At 37.9% G+C, this 18,979-nt stretch overlaps 1 protein-coding gene across 2 annotated transcripts; it reads right to left on the bottom strand.

The window, feature by feature from the left end:
• Positions 1-17,488, bottom strand: TBC1D7 (TBC1 domain family member 7). 2 transcript variants are annotated; one of them, XM_051799237.1, is made up of 7 exons: positions 17,368-17,488; positions 16,574-16,654; positions 13,095-13,282; positions 11,211-11,348; positions 9,372-9,517; positions 1,929-2,058; positions 1-1,082 (listed from the first exon to the last, which is right to left on the bottom strand). In XM_051799237.1, the coding sequence occupies exons 1-7, from the start codon at positions 17,477-17,479 to the stop codon at positions 996-998; spliced, it is 882 nt and encodes a 293-aa protein (XP_051655197.1). In that variant the 5' UTR covers positions 17,480-17,488; the 3' UTR covers positions 1-995. The 2 variants fall into 2 exon arrangements, with proteins under 2 accessions (XP_051655197.1, XP_051655198.1); XM_051799238.1 differs by lacking the exons at positions 1-1,082; positions 1,929-2,058 and adding an exon at positions 4,407-4,836.
• Between the last annotated feature and the right edge of the window lie 1,491 nt (positions 17,489-18,979).

Below are 18,979 nucleotides of genomic sequence, written 5' to 3'. Positions count from 1 at the left end.
TTCATTCCACCAGTATTTATTGAAAAATATTTACATATTGGTGTTGTGACCCACCCCAGAAAGGAGGGGAGTGGGTTTACCCAGGTTCTTATTAATAAATCCCTTGGGGTGGATTAGAGTGAAAACGACACTGAATAATTGGTGTTTGAAAACATATATATGTAGGGTTTATTTTAGAATAATTTGTTTCAAAGGTAAACAGGTATGGTGCCATTTTGGATGTTACCATCTATATCTACCATCTATAGCAATACAGCAATCATTAGGATAACACTTAAGGAAATGCATAAGGGAGAGAAAGGGAGAGAAGGGGAAAGAAAGGATATAAAGGTGGAAAGATATATATAGTCAATGCACACAGGGTCCAGCGATGAAACTTGGTAGTTGCGGCTTCCACATCTATTAGTTGAAGTGGTGGTCTTGATCCATTGGGGGTGGGGGAGGAAGGCCCACACACTCAAAGAAGTGATGAGTTATTATATACTTCCAGAACACCTTGTACCTCCCCGAGGCGGGGAGTTTTACCACAGAATAGTGTCGTGGGCCGTGCCACGAGCCTCCAACGTCTCCTGGGCGTGTGCGGAGCTCCTGTGAGGGGCATGGTAAAAGGGTTTTTCCCGCCTTTCAGGATTGGTGCTGGGATGCGCTTTGACGAGAGTGCCACAAGCCTCCAACATCTCTGACAGCCCAGGCCAGACACACAGAGTTCATGAGAAGGGCATGGCAAATATGGCACTTCCTGCCTTTTCAGGACTGACCCCTCAGCAGCACTGGTGGGGCCCTGCTGGGTGAGCGGCCCAGCCTGCAAAAGTCCCCTGGAGATTCTAGAATGCGCAAATCATTAACCTTTTCAGTCTCTGCCAATTGGTCACTATGCTTTAATAGCATTTTTACATAGGTTAATGAAGAACATCACACTAGGATGGGGCAAGAGTGGTATAATGTCTTTTCAAATGTCTTCTTTTTTCCCAAGCTGTCACAAGCGAAGAGAGTTCTCAGACTGAGTGTGCTGGAGTCCCACAGTGTGTGCGCCACAGATCAACAGCTTTGCTGACAATGGCATCAGTGTTGTCTTGAGGAATCTACAAAAGATCAGGGCAAGATGCCTTGTCAGAGTACTTCATTTAGACTGTTTCGTTTAAAATAAAGATTTTGAATTTCCAGTTTGTATTTTCTCTCTTTAGAAAAAAGAAAACAAAACTAGAATCCCACCTTCCTGCTCCACCATCCCACCACCCCTCAGTCCTACACACACCATATTACCTCCAGGTTTTGGACAAAAAGCTTTTATTTACAAAATGGTAAGGTTACCACCCAGACATCTCACACTTCACACATCCCCGAGTTGACAGCAGGCAGAACTCACACTGGCTATCCATGACCACAAACATATCTCATCTAACTAACCTGGGTTACACTGGAACCCTACAGCCCTGCTGTGATGCTCATTACTATTCAAGGTCAGGAAAGTTCAGGGTCAGGTTCATGACCCTGTCCTCACATCAACAGAAAACACACCTTGAGTCTGTAGATGTGCACTCAGGCAAGAAGCAAAGAAAAAAAAAGCAGCCAGAAACCAACCCCTCTAAGGAGCTTCCAGAAAAATTAACCTAACCTCACCTGCACTTACTTTCACAGAAAAACCCTTTAGTATCACAAGGAATATTGTCAGTTCTGTACAAACGTAGATAATACATTCCCCAAGCCTAAAAATAACTTCAGTCTATGAAAGCCTTACCTCCTCATAGAAAAAATCATTATTCTCAATCCTGTGCATTTTTCCTTCACTTTTGTACTACTCCACTATTCTCAGGAAGGAGTGTAATAATATCTCATGGTACATCTGTAATAATATCAATGGTACATCTGCAACAGGCAAATGACTAAGGCTGAAACACACTTTTATAAAAGCACAATAGAGTACTTACATTTTCCAAAAACTGTGTGATCTTTTCTGCAGTATTTAGCGCTATTATCTTCATTTTAAAGGTTAATAATATCTCCAAAGCAACAAAAACGAGAATCTTGCAGGACCCACTAATAACTTTGTCCCAAACCCTACAAGAAAATGAAAACGAATCACTAAACATTATTGCAGTGCTTATCTGCTTATTTATCTACTGGAACAGCCTTTGTACAATCACCTCTTCCCAGATTATTTTTCTGAGTAACAGCAATGTATTGAATTATTTGGGTTAGGGTAAATAAAAGACATTTTATCAACTCCTAAATCTGTTCAGAGCAGAGGGATGGCAAGCAGTAATTGGTATGTACTGATACGGTGTGTTGCTGTTTAGAAATTGAACTGTTTACAAGCTCAAGTACAAAAAGCAAATCTTGTTTTAATAGCCTGAACTGTAACACCTACTCTACCGTGTAGGGTAAAGGTTAGAATTTTTCCTAGCGCAAAAAAGAAGAAATTAACTTCATTAGCATGCCTAATATACTCTTTCAAACAGTTAAGTTGCTGAAAATTCAAAGGGATATAATACTGAACTACTACATCGTAAGCAGCTAAATATTCCAGGTCATTGCTGTATATGATACAAATATGACCTATCTACAGGATGTAATCCACTATGTTTAAATCAGGCACAAGGAACAACTATTAAGTCTTCCAATCCATCCCACTTTGCAGACCCTCTCAGAATTACCTAAGAACTTCTACCGCTTGTACGAAGCTGTATCTGGACCTCAGTTTTAAGAAAACCTAAAGGGCAGGGCTCCAAAGGTTGCATGTACTTCAGTAATAGAACCTGGATGAATACTAAAATGGATCCTTACTACCAAAACTACCAACAATTTGAAATCATCCTTCATCCAGCAGCTCTCTCTCAGGCCCAGCTCAACATACTCGCGACAAAAGGTTATCCAAAACCAGTGTGAAACCATCTGTCAGATGGCAGCTTTTATGGGCTTGCATTATTTTTAGTTCTTGAATTTTAAGAGCTGTGTCAGAAAGACTTTCTGAGGATTACAGATCTTGCTCCTTCTGGGCATTTGTTCAAAGTACTTCTCCTTCCAAATAAAATCATGGGGGACAAAGATCACATACCGTCCTCCGTAATTTCTGAATACAGTCACACTAATTGAAAAACATCTTCTGTAGCCCACCTATAAATCTGGATCTGTGGATGTGCTTCTTCCAAAGGCAACTCGATTTTTGTATGACCTCTCCTAGACAAATTTGCCCTTCAGCCCAGAGTGCCAGCAGAGTACAATGCAGGCACAATATGAACTTTGACAGCTGAATTGAAGTGTAGGTATCACACTTTTAAACAGTGAGAGCCAAGCCAAGAGCCATTAAGATGATGAAGGGACTGCAGCACCTCTCCTGTGAGGAAAGGCTGAGAGAGCTGGGACTGCTCAGCCTGAAAAAGAGAAGGATCTGGTGAATCTCATCAATGTACATAATTACCTGAAGGGAGAGTGCAAAAAGGATGGAGCCAGGCTCTTTCCAGTCGTGCCCGGTGAAGGGATCTGAGGGAACAGGCACAAACTGAAACACAGGAGGTTCCCTCTGAACATCAGGAAACACTTTTTCAACTGTGAGGGTGACCAAGCACTGGCACAGGTTGCCCAGATAGGAGAAGTTGTCTCTCTCCTTGGAGACATTCAAAAGCTGTCTGGACATGATACTGGGCAATTGGCTCTAGGCAGGCCTGCCTCAGCAGAGGGACTGGTTGGACCAGTGCCCTCCACAGGTCCCTGCCAACCTCAAACTTTCTGTGGCTTTCTGGTGAAAAGCTTTATAACTTGCTGGAAGGCTTGCTGCTGCTACACAGTGCTTATTTTTCACACTGTGACTCAAGTCAATTCTTTATCAGTTTCTTAACCTCCTATTCACATAAATTTTTGACACTATTTTCACCACCCCTCCATTCATCAAAAAATTTAGACTAGATTTTAACTTACAATGAAGAAATGAGGAAAATAATATGTTAAATCCTCAGGACTACTCTTAAAAAAGAAGGAAACAAAAACCCCCACATGGACAGATGGGGGAAAAAAAGGCACAGCCTTCCCCTTTGCAATTTAGTTTTAATTCCCTGTCTTGTTATGACAAAAAACTGAGCATATTGAGAGGAATAACACATAATCCAAGATCAAAATCTTACTGCTTCCTTTGCAGTTTGAGAATCCCAGGACAAATTATCACTGCAAATATTACACTGATGTTGAAGTCAGGTCTAGGAGCTTTGAGCAAGTCTATGAGAAAACTGAGACGACATCCCTGTTCCATACTGTACAAGTCATCCCTGTTTATTTCTAAAGCATTTTCCTTACCAAACACATCTGTTTAGAACCCAAGAACAGCTTCCCCATGTGTTTCATGTGCATCAGAATTATGTAATTATGAATGACAATTACAAAGAGCAGCAAACTTCAAAAACAGGAAATAATTTTTAAAGTTAATATTAAAGCACATGTTAATTCAAAAACAAACTTACTAATCCTAGTATAAAACACCTAGTCTCCTTTCATTATTTTGCTTCCAACTCTCCTGACTTTAGTCTCCATAACTGCATTAGGTTACATGCTATGCTCAGAAAACACTCTATTGTTTTCCTGCATTATTTAGTCTGATTCGAGAACAAATCTTTTAACAATGGCAAAACAGATGTAGCACCTAAATCACCAGTGTCTTCACAAATTTTGGAAGATGGTGCATAGAGAAGTGGGTGAGATGTCAGCACTAACCAGCTGTTCTGCTGCAATATTTTTCCCTTTAACATTTCCAGCTATTGTTACTCTCAATGCAATGCCACCAGCAACACTGTGTCAAGAGTCAGCACCTTCTCTGTACCAGCAGAGCCAAGAAGAACAACATAAACTCTGTCAAAAACGGAAAAAACCCACAGCAGATTAATAGTAGAACAGAAACATCATGCCACTGTGCCTATAGCCCCACTCAGAAATGCTGAAAAAGAAGGTATATGCTAAATTCCCTACGTTTGTGTGGCTGTCTTCCTCTATGAAATATAACCATTCGACTAACTACAGGAGCACTCTTGTAGGTATTTGTCTAACAGTGAAACAGTAGTGACAACCACAAGGAAAAATAAGAAGAAACAGGAAGCACTTAAAGCAAAGAGCATGCCCAGGATTATGCAAATAAAACCATTTACTTTTAACTGAGCTTTTTCCATAGACAAGATACCACTTACTCTGTGTGCACCTATGTGTGAACGGATGCCATTCTCCAGGCAGCTTCTGAGGTTGCTGCACTGCTACAGTGCAGTAGGACACAAGAAGCATCACAGCATTGCTGCTCTCTCTTTTTCTGAAATACTACCATTAATCTCACAGTTTTTCCCCTAGGCTGCACAGTAAACACACTTAGCCTTTTTCCCTGGTTCTGGTCCTCCAGTTGTTCAGGCCAGAAATATCTAAAAAGAGCCAATGCTTTCTCCTCTGCCTGTACTTTTGGGTGTCCTTCTAATGGTAACTGGGCATGGAAGGACGTGATGAGGCTCACACAAATCTCATCCCGATGTCATGTCATGATCTTGTGCCCACCCATCTACAGAGCTGAGAAGCAGCTCAGTTACTTAGGCAAAGGCAAATCAAATTAAGTTTTTCCACAGTAGTAGCCCACATATGCACATTTTTATGCCCTCCCACTCCATAGTAAATTTAAGGCATTTTTCATCATATTCCTGTTGTTTCTACTAACTAATTACTTACATTTTTACAACTAGATGTAAATTATGCAGGACATGGAGATCACAGATGTAAAACTACAGAAGCCATATATTAATACATGAGGCAGTGTCAGCTGGAAAGTCGTAAATTTCAGGAGAATGACCAAATACTTTGCCACTACCAAGTTGCCAGAGACTAATAACCTAACACCACCCTGCTAATGCCAAGCCTTCAGTGCAGAATACAAACAACATTACTCAGGGGCATGTTACATGATTGGCACCATTAGGCCATAAAAAAATGCCTGGCTCATTCACAATTACAACTGCAAAGCTGCACTACTTCTGTTGTGGCTGGATCATCTGGGATGATAGTGCTGGATTAAACTGGCAGCCAACATGCCATTTTGCCTGTAGAGCTGAAGGCACGAATGGAACACCAAGCTCTAAGAGCGGGGATTTCTAGCTGAGGGCCAACACAGCACCATTGGAAAGCTTTCCAGGCATGGCTTCCCAAACAGATGACCAGATATGCTGCTGCAGAAATCAAGCAAACAGGGTAATGATGAGTATGAAAACAATGGCGTGATCCAGTTCTCTCCCTGTTTCAGAGACAAGTACACCTTTCTGTCCCTCTTAAACCTGTGCTACAGGCTGGTTCATATTCCAGAAAGCACCCTGTCTGTATTCCAGGTGGGACAGAGATTCTTTGAAATGGCCAGTTTGCTCCTCTCTTTTATCAATATGGCACCTTTAAGAAGTTTTAAGAAGCTTGTTGAATAATATGTCAAGTGTATTAGGGCACACAAAGACACTGCATAAGCTCAAAGGAAATGTTTCTACCTGAAATCTGTCTATACACATTTTCCAAGCCCATTTCAATTAAACTGATGCATAAATTTTACCTATGGTGTGACTGGAAGTGTGCTATAAAAGAGTATTTATATTGAATGGCAATGTCCGCCAGAAGTTTAAGCTGGTATTGTGCAAAGTCATCCCACCACTATCAGAAAAAATTTCTGCACAGCATATACAAGCCTTGTACACCTCAGAGAAAAAAAAGAAAAGAAAGAAAACCATGAAATCTAGATTTAGCTGCCTGGCAGAGAAGATTACAATTTATAGAAAGCAATCAACCTCTCCAAGAAATACAGTGCTAAATCATAAGATAAATTAAATCATAAAAGACTGTGTTCACATCATCTCTCACTTGACAAAAAAGTAAGTAAAATTCACAGGAGAACTGGAGTCCTGTTTTCAAATCTCAGCAGTTCCAACACTGCCACTTGGATACATTTCAGACAAGCATTCAGGCTTCTAGATTCTAATCCAAAGTGAATCTCCAAGCATTAATTAAGTTCATTTGTCACATGCTACCCATGAAGTATGTTATTTCCTTAGTGAATAAGGCCATTATGATTACAACTGAATAATTCAGAAACCTAAAAAAGAAAAAGTGCACTTGTATCATGTTCCCACAAGAACAGTTGGCAAAAGGGATTGCTCTGCCATTAGAAGTATCAACACGAAAATTTGTTTTTACTCCATAGTGATACTGAAAGTCAATATTTTGACCTTTTCCATGGGAGGAGGTGGGGAAGTATTAAAAAAATTCCAGGTAATCAAAATATTCTATTTCAGTAAGGTCAAACAGCATATATGAATGCTAAACATGCACACTGACTAGACAAAATATTTTACGTAAATAAACTGATTCAAAATGGTAGAAGTTTGAAACTAAAGGTCCTGACAAGATGAAATATGAAATCAAAATTCTTCATCTCGATTTTTTCTTTTACACTATCAAGATTACACAGCTCCATAAAATGTTCTATTTTCAACAGAAATTGTAAAAAAATCTTCTTCTTCCAAGAGCAAAACTGCTCTGATACAAATTCCTCTTTCAGCAACAGTTCTCGGCCATAAGACTAAGTAGCAAAATTGAATCAGATAAGCTCTAAATAAAAATATTTCCTAGGAGACATGCAAAGAGGTTTCCAACGCAGTACATTGCCAAGGTCATTTCAGATCACAGAAGCCTATGGAAAAGAAGGTCTGAAGAGACTGACAAGTCCTAGCTAGGGCAGTCACTTCTGACTGATGTTAGTTTACATTTTAAGGCATTAAGCTGCACAAAGAGAAAGCACAATGAAACAAGAGCAATCACTACCTGCTGAAAATAACCTAAAAAAGCAAATGTGAAAGAGATGTAGGTAAACCATAGGTGATCAATTGCTTCTAAGGCTGTAACAAACACACTATGTACTTAAATAATTTCTGTAGCCATAATAGGAGTAAAAGCTTTCCACCATCACATCACACACAACCAGTACACAGAGATGACTATTTTGGGGACTTATAGGTGCTTGATGAGAAGAACCTGGCATGTAACAATTACAGTGCTGCACCTAAAGGTTCGAAATGTTTGTTTCTCTCAAACATATTCCTTGCCAACAGTAAAACATCCAGAACCTCAAGGGCCATGGTTCACCAAGACCAGAGAGCATGATTTCTAATCTTACAGCTTGTTCTCTAAAACTTTGTTTTTATAAGGGCCAATAAAATTTTTAAAAGTAGCCATTTCTCACTTTTCTTCATGAAACATGAAGTTCCAGATAAACAAACAACATTGCATTCACTATTTAGGATATGACCAACTTTATCACCATAAAAGCATTTTATACAGAGCAATTTACAAAGCATTTCGTTGCCACACTAGGTTCCTATACTAACTGAAGCCCTGGAATTGATCTCCTTGAAATAAAAATTCCCTTGAACCTTATTACTCCTCAAAGTTTTCAGGCTGCTGAAGATGAAACCATTGGGTTTTTTGTGCCACATCCTGTTCAGCTATTAGTAACTGTTATTAATGTAGAAAGAATGTGTTTCTCTACATCCAGCTTGAATTTCCTGCTTTCCAAGAGTTCTCAGGCACCAGAACTAGAGAAATAATACAAGTTTCGTTTCAAAAGCCCTTCAGTGAAATGCTATGCACAGGAATTTTGCCCTATGAAAAGCTCAACAACCTATTTCTAGCTGTAGAATCCTGATGCAATCCACTATTTCATTAACTTTGTAATACTCAACCTGCCCTAGGACTTTTCAAAACAAACGTTGTCATGGTTTAACCCCAGCCAGCAACTGAGCATCACACAGCCAACTCAGTCACTGCTGCCATTGGGATGGGAAAAGAATTGGAAGGGTAGAAGAAAGAAACAAACTTCTGGGTTCAGAAAAAAAGAGTTAGTGCCACTCAGAAGTAACTAAAACATCCCTGTGTTATCAACACTGTTTTCAGCACAAATGCAAAAAACATAGCCCCCTATATGAGCTACTCTGAAGAAATTTAACTCTATCCCAGCCAAAATTACTACACATTCCCAAAATCTTTTTCATCTAATGATGATGTTACAGTCACTCCCTACGAAATTATTTCGGTTAAAAAGCCTGAAAACCACTACCATTCAGCCATCTATCACTAAGACAGGACTTTGAGTTTTAAATCCCAGGAGTGTCCAACAGAATCAGTTGGTATACCTAACTCCATTCTTTTTTTAATTTCAATGGGTGAAATGATCACACAGATTGATTATCCTGCATCAGTAAAGTCAGCAATAAAGTTAACACCATAATCTTACAGATAAAGTACAGAAGGCTCTTTGTGTGCTACTGACGACAAAAAGCTAAAAGTACTACGAAGTTACAAACTGAAAGAAGAGAACTTGCCTCTGTAAACTGGACTCAGGTAAACATCCTGCAAAACACTTTTTAAACCAAAGATCATAAGGGAGCTTGCTCATTGCAGCACATGCTTTCAGATGCATCAGGAGTCTGTTATCTTCAATGTTCAAATACTGCTCCAGAACTTTTGGCTGAGAAAGAATTGGAAAATTTTAGGAAACTCACATCAGAAAACCTTCATAGTTAATGCAACACCGTAAGACATGGAATGTCTTACAAATTCAATTGGCGTAAAACAACATGTTAAAATAATGAACTCGCACTGTTTTAACTGTTCCAAAATATGAGTGTTGCTGACTTTTGCAATTAACTAATTAAGTACTTAACTAAATAAACAAACTCAGCTTCCTTAAATTGCTGACCACTAGCAGAACTTCCAATATATGCAGTATTCCCTAATGCAAGGAGGTGTTTCAGAGCTTAAGGCAATGCAGAGATTAAACATCCACTAATTACTGTTACCTCCACAAGTAAAATTGAGTTTCATTCACCTCAAACCTAATCGCCTTAGCACACATAAAAAAAAAATCTACACACAATACAGCAAAACCCAGAAAATCAATTCTGAGAGTAAATCTCTGTGCAACCCATTAAAAGCTGGACATTGATTTATTGCTTCAAAACCCAAAGTATTTAGAAGGATAAACATGTGGATAATTTTCTCATCTTGTTTAAATTTTAATGTAACACAATACACATTTTCATAAATTCAGGAGTACCTTTATGCTTTTTGTCATAATTAAGTAAACAGCTAATGACTTCAGTTGTTAAAGGGAGAAAACATGTCCTTTTTCCATATTCTCACCTGCAGAGTCTTGGTACTTGGTAATTGTTTATATTACAAAAAAAATTAGGGAGGGAGAAACTTGGCACTCTATGTAGTGAGAGTACACACTTTCTTTAAAATACTCCTTTTTCCTTTGAAAGGAATTAAAGAAATCTGTATAGTTTAATGTATCACCCCCAGAAACAGGAGGTAGGTTTAAAAATTATTTCTTATTCCAAAAGACTAACAAACAAAGGGCAGGCATCATTTCCTGCAAAACAAATTTTCATTCGGTGCTTGCCAGTGCACAGGTGCCACCTCAGCAGACACTGTTAACTAAAGAGCTTTTATCTGTTAAGGCTATTTGAAGAATTACAAAAACTTTCGTGATTTTGATAAGTACGCATTTTCTTTACAATTAAAATTTTAATTTTATAAATCAGTAAGACAGAAATTCAAAATCAACATTCTATGACAGCGCTTAAATGATCAGTGCTAAAACAAAACTATTCCACCTTTTTTTATAACTTAATTTTCAGCATACTGTTTTTCTGAAGACGTAGTACTCCGGTTCATTTAAAAAGCAAAGACAATTGTGCTTTGTCTATCATACAGTGAGCCACACATGGATGCTAGAGATGCAGCCTTAAAAGTAGCAAACATACATCAAGATGTTCTTAACTCTGTAATTTAAATTTAATTGTTTAAAATAAAAAAAATTCTTAAGTGACCGATTTGTGAGAAATATAAATCACCTAGATACAAGCAACCTTTAGACAACCTAAAAAGGAAATATAATTCAACTAGATACAATGCAACCTTCAAGCAAGCTAAAAAGAAAATAAGATGTAACTGAAAATCACAACGCAGCAAACAAAACCAATTGTGCAGGACAGCACAATCAAAACCCAAAAGGCACTCCTCCCATTTTCTCAAAACAGCTGGTGGAACAGAACCCAAGGGTGTCACCTCTGATGCTCCAGTTGTCTCCATGTATTAATGCTTTCCACAACTGCCTCTCCCCCCAAAAGGAAAGAAAAAAAGTGTTTTTTCCTTACCAGTTGTTGTAATGAATCTTTGTGCTTGCTGTTCAGTTGATTCACAAAGCAACTGACAAGCCAATAGCATTCTACAGGATCCTCCACCATTTCCTCCATTGCTTTAGCAATAACAAGAAACACTTCATCTTCAGGTTCCTGGAAAACAAAGCCAAAAAAAAGTGAACTACACAGAAGTACTGGACTATTCTGATTTAAATTATTCTTATATTCCTTTTCTCTGCTATTTGGGAGAATAAATGGAAATTGATGTACACAAAGAGCTGTTCTAACATTCATAAATAAGACATCGGGCAGCAGCTGCACTATGATGACAAATACTGAAGCAGAACAAATAAGACTTGTTTTAATTTTAAAACCAAAACACACAATAGGAGCTTGGGGAAAACTGTTTAAAAGTTTCAAATTTTCTCAGATGAGAAAATACTACATTCTAACAAGGTAGTGATAATCCCACTTATGTGGACCACATATTTATACTGCATAGCAGCAGAATTTTTCATGCTGTTGATTGCTAAGGGCCAAACGGGCCCCTCAAACACTTCTGTCGTGGACGTTACAGATACCAAAAACAATGCGGCCATGAGCTATAGGATCACAGAGTTTGATGCACGGAGAGTCTTAAATACTACTGATATGACTCTGCCACACAGACTGCTGCAATGCACACATACCCCTACTTAAACTGTCTGCTTTCAGATTGCACAAAACATTTACCAGACTTCTCTCTGGTACTCAAACATTTCAAAATATTTATATCAATCCAACATCATCTTTATATTCCCCCTGCCTCCACAATAAAACTGAGCTACTATCAAGCAGTAACCTCTTATTTAAGGGGACATTACTGCACAGAAAGCAGACTGGCATAAAGAGAACAAATGCTTTCTGCAGCAAAACAAATCCAAGTTACAGGACTAATAACTAGTGCTCTGCTGAACACCACCTCTGTGAAACCCCATCACAGTACTGAGAGCAGCCAGTGCTCTGGGATGCACTGACAAAACATGTGCTCAGAAGGCAATACTGCTCTAGAAGGGAGGAATTTTTCGCCCACTGGGTCACAGATCAAGGAAATTTCTCTACAGGAAACTTGCAGGGTAGGACAGCCACATTCGTAGACAATGGTAAGGACACGAAAATGTTCTCCCTCCTTTAACAACAGAATGCTGTATGTAATCCTCCAGATCAAAATATTACTGAACTTTCTATATTAACTTTAAGTTCTCTTTTTTTATTTTTTTTTTTAGTTTTTATGTCAAATTTTGTGATGGATAAATTAATATTAAATAAGGGACAAAAACCACTGCGGAAGGCCCTGTGGTTCCTTTCATCACATCCTCTTTGACAGAAGCTTATACATAAGATCCACACATTGTTTTTCTCATCTCTCTACTGGCTTACCATTGCATCAAGGACCATTTGTGAGTACACTGTAAACTGCACAGTACATGCATGACCTGACAGAAGCCCTGATTAGTTCAGACTAACGTCAAAAGGAGGTCAGTACATTAAAGTCTAGATTTAAAATCAAATAATTTAAATATATGATGCAATTTGCATTAAATCATGGCTTGTACGGGCTCTGAATTATCCTTGTTCCAGGACATGTAAGAATCTACGAGCTCCAATAGGATTATGTCATTTTCATTTCAGTGCTGTAAAGAAACTGACGTGCATTAGAGTACAAAATGCTTGAAAGCTAGCAGGCAAAATACACAAAAGGGATTCTAAGGCATAAAATCTTACATAAGTACTTAGGGGAAGAAAAAGAGAAAAGCACTTTGACTAAAATGTCTTATTTTGTACTAGTACTTCTCTGTTTTCCATTCACCTTACTCATCTATCTACATGCATTTGTGAGGTGACTTGCAGTTCACTGACCAATGTGAAAGCCAAGTTTCGAGGCAGTTTTCCCGATTCCAGTTGATGGATGCGCAGGAAAACATCCACCTGTGGGGTAGAATCATTAATAAAGCGAATTACACGAAGAGCATGGTGTATATCCCAGTACTGCTCCTTTCGGCACTTCATCACCAAAGCATGAGATTCATGGTGAGGAGGAATAATTCCTGACAAAAATTTGAAAAAAAAAATAATTAAAATAAAAAAATACAAGCAATTGTAAAGAGAAATCTTACTTGTTACTTTTTTATACTTATCTAGCTTTTAGTATAGTTACAGTTGTGCATTTGTGCCCACCTTCCACTTACTTTGAAAACAAAGTGGGTGCAGAATGATTTTTATCTACATTAGCTGTTCATTTTCTCAAATTCTACACTTTGTCTGAGATGACAGAGAATATACAGATTCAATTAACCAATGCAAAGATACTGTACAACTCAGTATTAATTACTTTACTCTCTGTATCATAGATTAAATCTCTCTTAAAACAACATTCAGAAGCAAAATCAATCACACGGGTTGAATCAGTTATAGATTAAAACTTAAGAATACCACATAGGCACTTTGCAAGGTAACATTTACATTCTTAGCACAACACAAATATTTGTTCTAGTTTTCTAGGAGAAAAAAAAAATTTAAAAAGAAATAAAAGTAGTAAGGTAGACAAAATTAAACTGCATCTCCAGAAGAGATGCTCAACAGTTCACTAGTGGAGCAGAATATTTCTCAGTGCAGAAACCCATGAGAACAAAGTATTCTTCAAAAATCAGTTTGAAACAAGCTAGCTGCGGCTTTTATCTCTCAGTTTAAAAAAAAAATATTCCTGTCAAGTGTTAAACCATGAAATGACTAAGTTTAGTAACAAGCACATCAGACAGAAAATTATCTTTTCATTTCCAACTGCAAACCTGTCTGCATTTCAAAAGCTGGGACAGAACAAGACATTTTTCATGTTATGCCAAAAGAGAGTCAACATCATGACTTTGTATATACATATTGCCAACTGCTCTCCTGAAATACAGAAGATAACCTTAGGCAGAAAGAAAAGCTTAAAAAAAGTTTAAACAACACAGGGATGTCCAGAAACCATAATGAGTCACACTTGAACAAGAAATTAATGGAGACACTGCTGACATACCATGCAACCTGGGACAGCATCAAGTCTTGGTACATGTCTGAGATAAGGAAGCCTATCCTGTCAGCAAAATTTTCTTAAACTATTAACACTGTTTAGAGGACATGTAACACTTCCCACCAGAAATGGACTGGGCTGTCGTTCCAATTACTTAAGGAGAGATATTTTGCATTCCTTTTCAATACCAGCTTTTCTAACAAGTGTTAACAATGAGATACAGCATAAGAGAAGTCCTCATTCACGTCTGTTCACCCAAGAAGTATACAGAATGACAGTATGGATGCTTGAAATCAGAATATCTCAAGTTGGAAGGGACCCACAAGCATCACTGAGTCCAATTCCTGACCCTGCAGAGCACCACTCCAAAAAATTACACGTCTGAGAGCACTGTTCAAACACTTCTTGAACTTTGGCAGGCTTGGTGCCATGACCACTTCCCTGGGGAGCCTGTTCCAGTGCCCAACCACCCTCTGGGTGAAGAAACTTTTCCAAATATCTAACTTAAACCTCCCCTGACACAGCTTCATGTCGTGAAATGAATCACTCTGAGTTTAAAACAGAAAATCTTTCTAAAAATCAATATAATTTTCCATGCAGTTAACTCAGAAGGTGTTTTGTGTTATCACATGATTCACGGATCATCTATCTAAAACAGTCAAAGACTGACCACTAGCTCTGCAGTGAGCCACAATTTTGCAGACTATATTTTGCTATTATAATTTTGGCTGAAGGATCTTTTATTGAGTCACTTGTCTAAACCTTCGACGCTATATTTCCTACAACTAATATTTTAAAGGATGCAGACTAGTTCACTAGGGCCGAGGATGCAATCACCTTTTTTATGGCAAAGGCTTTTATCAAGTAGAATTACTCTGTCAGTTCAATGATCAATGCCAAGAACTTCCAAGTTTTATAATTAGATCTTGCACCTTCTGTGCACTGTTCCTTTATTACCTTTGCCAGAAACAGGCTCACAAATCCAAATAATCAGGGATATGAAGCCACAACTTTTAAACTGTAGAAAATTAGAAGCAGGAAAAAAACCAAGAAAAAATTAAAAATCATTTTTAAAACTCACCTAAAACTTTCTAATACACTATTTCAGACTTCAGACAGTGTAGTAGAATATGGAAACAAGGAAGATATTTACTTGAACATTGTTCAAGATTATGGCATGGCCTAAGATTAATAAACATCCCAAAACAGACAAAAACTGTTTTGGAAAATAACCATTCTGAGGTAGGAATCACCAACCTTACTGACTCTGAATCACACACCAAGAATCTTCGTATGAAATATATGTGGGATCTGCATCATGTACTCTGGAGAGCCAAATGACAAAGAATATGCAGGATAGTTCACAGGCAGTAAAAGACGGCAGCTTCCAAGCCAATCTGCAGACCGATGCTGCTGGTCTCCCTGATGAAACCTTTTGGCTCTCAGCTCCTTTCCTGCCAGCACAGCTCTGCTAGTACAAGACTGAGCATGGGAGCCACACTCAAGCTTTACAAAAGTGGCACAAGGCTCCCCCCCCAACAGTATGGTAAATCACATTTCTCTTCCACAGATTCAGCCCGACGATGTACCTTCACACTCAACCTGTCGGTGTTTCTCTACGTGCAGCAACTCTGAGGAAAACAAACTCTCCAGGTACCTTGTAAGGGTCAGAACTCCTGGGCCTTGCACAACCCCTCCTGTCTCCAAGTGACACAAGTAAACCAATACACTTGACCAGTTAGTGCAAAGCCATTAGTACTTTTGAATTAGTCATCTGACTAATGCACTTCAACGAAAATATAATCTATTTATGGGGTTTTATGGTTTCTGGGGATACCATAACTTGTCTTTGGCCTCATAACTTCTTCAATGGCAAATACAATTCAAAACCAGAAGCAAAACCAGAAGAAACCAAGATTTTGTGGAACACAAAGCTTTTCTTTAGAATAAACATGCATTCCATAACTTACCCAGTTTAAAATTAATCACAGCCTTTCTTCAACCTAACTGTATGTTATTTCAGAAACAGCACTGAATATCTTATCAGGTATTGGTGACTTGCTATAACCCACCTTTCAAATCCATTTTATAACTGTAACTGCATAGTGTTACAAAGTTAAATACAGAAACACACTTTTCTAGGTACACTTCAGCAAAGTTCTCAAAAACTATCCATGGAACATTGTTTTATAATTGCCATTGTGCATTCGAGGTGGATACAAAAGTAGGCTAAATATGCAGCAGTAGGCAAGGTAGTACAGAATAATCCATGTCATTACCTCTTTAAAAAAATACACCTTCCTACATTCTATGTTATATTTCATACCTAGAAGCACTTTCCACACCAGTATACGATACATGGATGGGAGTGGAAACCTTTGACTAAATGTGCAAAGCTTCTCAATATCTGTAGAGAAATAAAAAGAAAAACAATTATGATAAATTTAAATATAAATAATTTTGCGTCTCTGATCTACCTAACTATGACAAATCTTCAGCTGCTCATTGAAATTCTCACTTTCATCACATATTATCAATAAGATCTTTCACCACTTCAATTGTGAATAGAATGTGCCCTATAAACTGCAACAACTTTGAAAAATATATACATTGGCTTGATCTACAGTAAAACTACTTTAAGTTTCATCAGGAAGAAACTGGATCATTTTTATAGGTATTTTGTAAATTGTGCCACTGTCAAAACAATTAAGGGCTTTTTTAAAGGGACGACATTTATCTTTCTGTTCTGTTAGAGATGTGGCACTCCTCAGGGACCAACAGCAATAACAAAATCTTCATTGTTTTGAAGTTATATGGAATAAACAGCATGAAATGATGCGTTCTCCGATTAAAATTGCTTTCATTAAAAAACTTTTCGTTTCTTCAGCACAAAGAATGAGAGAAGAAAAAAAAGGAAGCAAACTGACAAATCTTTGGTAGTTTTAAAAACAGATTTTCAGATCTTCAAAAGTCAAAGGTCTGCTAGCAATAACTGAGAGATTAGTGGTAAAACATGAAAAACTTAAATGAGTATTAAGCACAGCAGCTTAACATTTTCTATTACTCCCTCCCCAGCTCCTTATCACCAAAGTAACAGAGGAAAGAGTGAAATCAACTTGCCCAAACGGTCATCTTTTAACAGAATTTCCAGTGACTTCTTTTCTTCAACTCCACGAAACCCCACTTTTTCATAATACACTGAGCGAAAATTCCTCTGAGAGTCGTCAGCCATGACTGATTCCTTTTGGAGAAACAGTAATTCTCTTAAGACTTACAAGAATATTTTCCTTTTATGCTAAACTCAAGTACTTTTGCACACCAGCAGAAGTTAACTGCCTATGTCTCTATAGTAGTATTACACCCTACAGAACATTAAATCTTCCAAGATTTTTTTCATCATATGCTAACAGAGAAAAATCATTAAAATAATTTAATCTAAACTAGGTCTAAAGAAATCAACTTTCCAAACAAAACACGGGAAGTTTTTATTTTTTAAGTTATTCCCATAGCAAATTGTGATACTTTTCAAAAAGTTTAAAAAAAAGTCTGCTGGTCTTTTACATTATACCGTGTATTTAAAAACCAATATAAAAAATACAGTTAAGAGTCTGACAAAATTTTGGGTACAGAAACCCTACTCAAGTACAACTGTTACCTAGGTAAGTAAAATAATTAAGGTTTCATACTCACCAGATGAGGCAGCGAGAAGCAAGGACGAGCCAATTTTGGCCTCAGTGGCACAGGAAAGAATAAAGCTAGGGATGTAGGTTTCTTCTTATGTTGCAGATATGAATTAAATGTTCATGTTGTTACCTGAGGTGTCAGGTGTGCCCCTGGGCAGCTGCTGCAAACAATCCATTTATTAACAGTCCATCAGAAATGACAGAGGGTGCAAAATACACAGTTTTGGTTATACCCACATGGTGATAAACTGGTTCCAGCCCCTGTAACTAGGACGATGTAGTGGAATCCCTGTAGTGGAAACAATGGTAAATTCCAGTGAGTACTTTGTGTTTCATAACAACTGTAAATGACATTTCAATTCAGTTCAACTTTCTAAATATCAAATCTCTCTCCTCTGCAGGCTTGCAAATGTTAGAAAGCTCAGTTTCCTAACTCAAAGGACTAAAACCAATATTAACTTTTACGTGCTGTGACAGCAGCAAAACTTGAAGAAAAATAATTTATTTTGAGTGAGGGGCAATGGGTGAATGATGCACTGTGAACCTTTTCTAGACAAATTCTTCTTTTCTTTGCAGAACCAAAGTACACATCAGGAGCAAAGCACCCGTGGATATAAAAAAAGGCCATAATTTTGCAAAGAATATACATGTTTAAATTTGTATATCCACCAGGCCTATTTGTGATTCAAACTGTAACTGTTTTTAGAGCTTTGCAGCATCAGGGCCAAGACCAGCCAGAAAAATATAAACCAGGAAACAACTGAATTAATGCTTTCTGAGACAGGTCAAATATTATTTCAAAACCAGAGGAAAAAAATGTTACTTGCAAGACATGCCAGTCCTGCACTAGCCTACGAAAATGACTCTGACGTTCATGTATTGTGTATTTAAGGGTCCGGTGATCACAGTGTTCACTGTTTACACTGCAGTCATGTCTAATGGTGACTTATGGAGCTACAGATACTCAATTACTTTAAAAAATGCTTAGATTTTCCTTTACACTTTCAAATTTTTAAAATCTGAATTTAATATGTGCTATTTAGAAAAAT

The sequence above is a fragment of the Manacus candei genome, unplaced genomic scaffold (genome assembly GCF_025592945.1).
Source record: "Manacus candei isolate 608988 ecotype Guabito, Panama unplaced genomic scaffold, ASM2559294v1 h1tg000049l, whole genome shotgun sequence".
In the NCBI taxonomy this organism is placed as follows: Eukaryota; Metazoa; Chordata; class Aves; order Passeriformes; family Pipridae; genus Manacus; species Manacus candei.
This window is presented reverse-complemented; position numbering and strand designations above follow the sequence as displayed.

What these genes read in the sequence shown, in the direction of transcription:
- TBC1D7 (XM_051799237.1), bottom strand. Translation starts at nt 17,479, where the DNA reads ATGGCTGACGACTCTCAGAGGAATTTTCGCTCAGTGTATTATGAAAAA. An exon ending in GGTGTGGAAAGTGCTTCTAG is followed by an intron (nt 13,283 to 16,573) that starts GTATGAAATATA and finishes AATTTTTGTCAG; the next exon opens with GAATTATTCCTCCTCACCAT. An exon ending in CCTGAGTCCAGTTTACAGAG is followed by an intron (nt 2,059 to 9,371) that starts GCAAGTTCTCTT and finishes ATTTTCTTGTAG; the next exon opens with GGTTTGGGACAAAGTTATTA.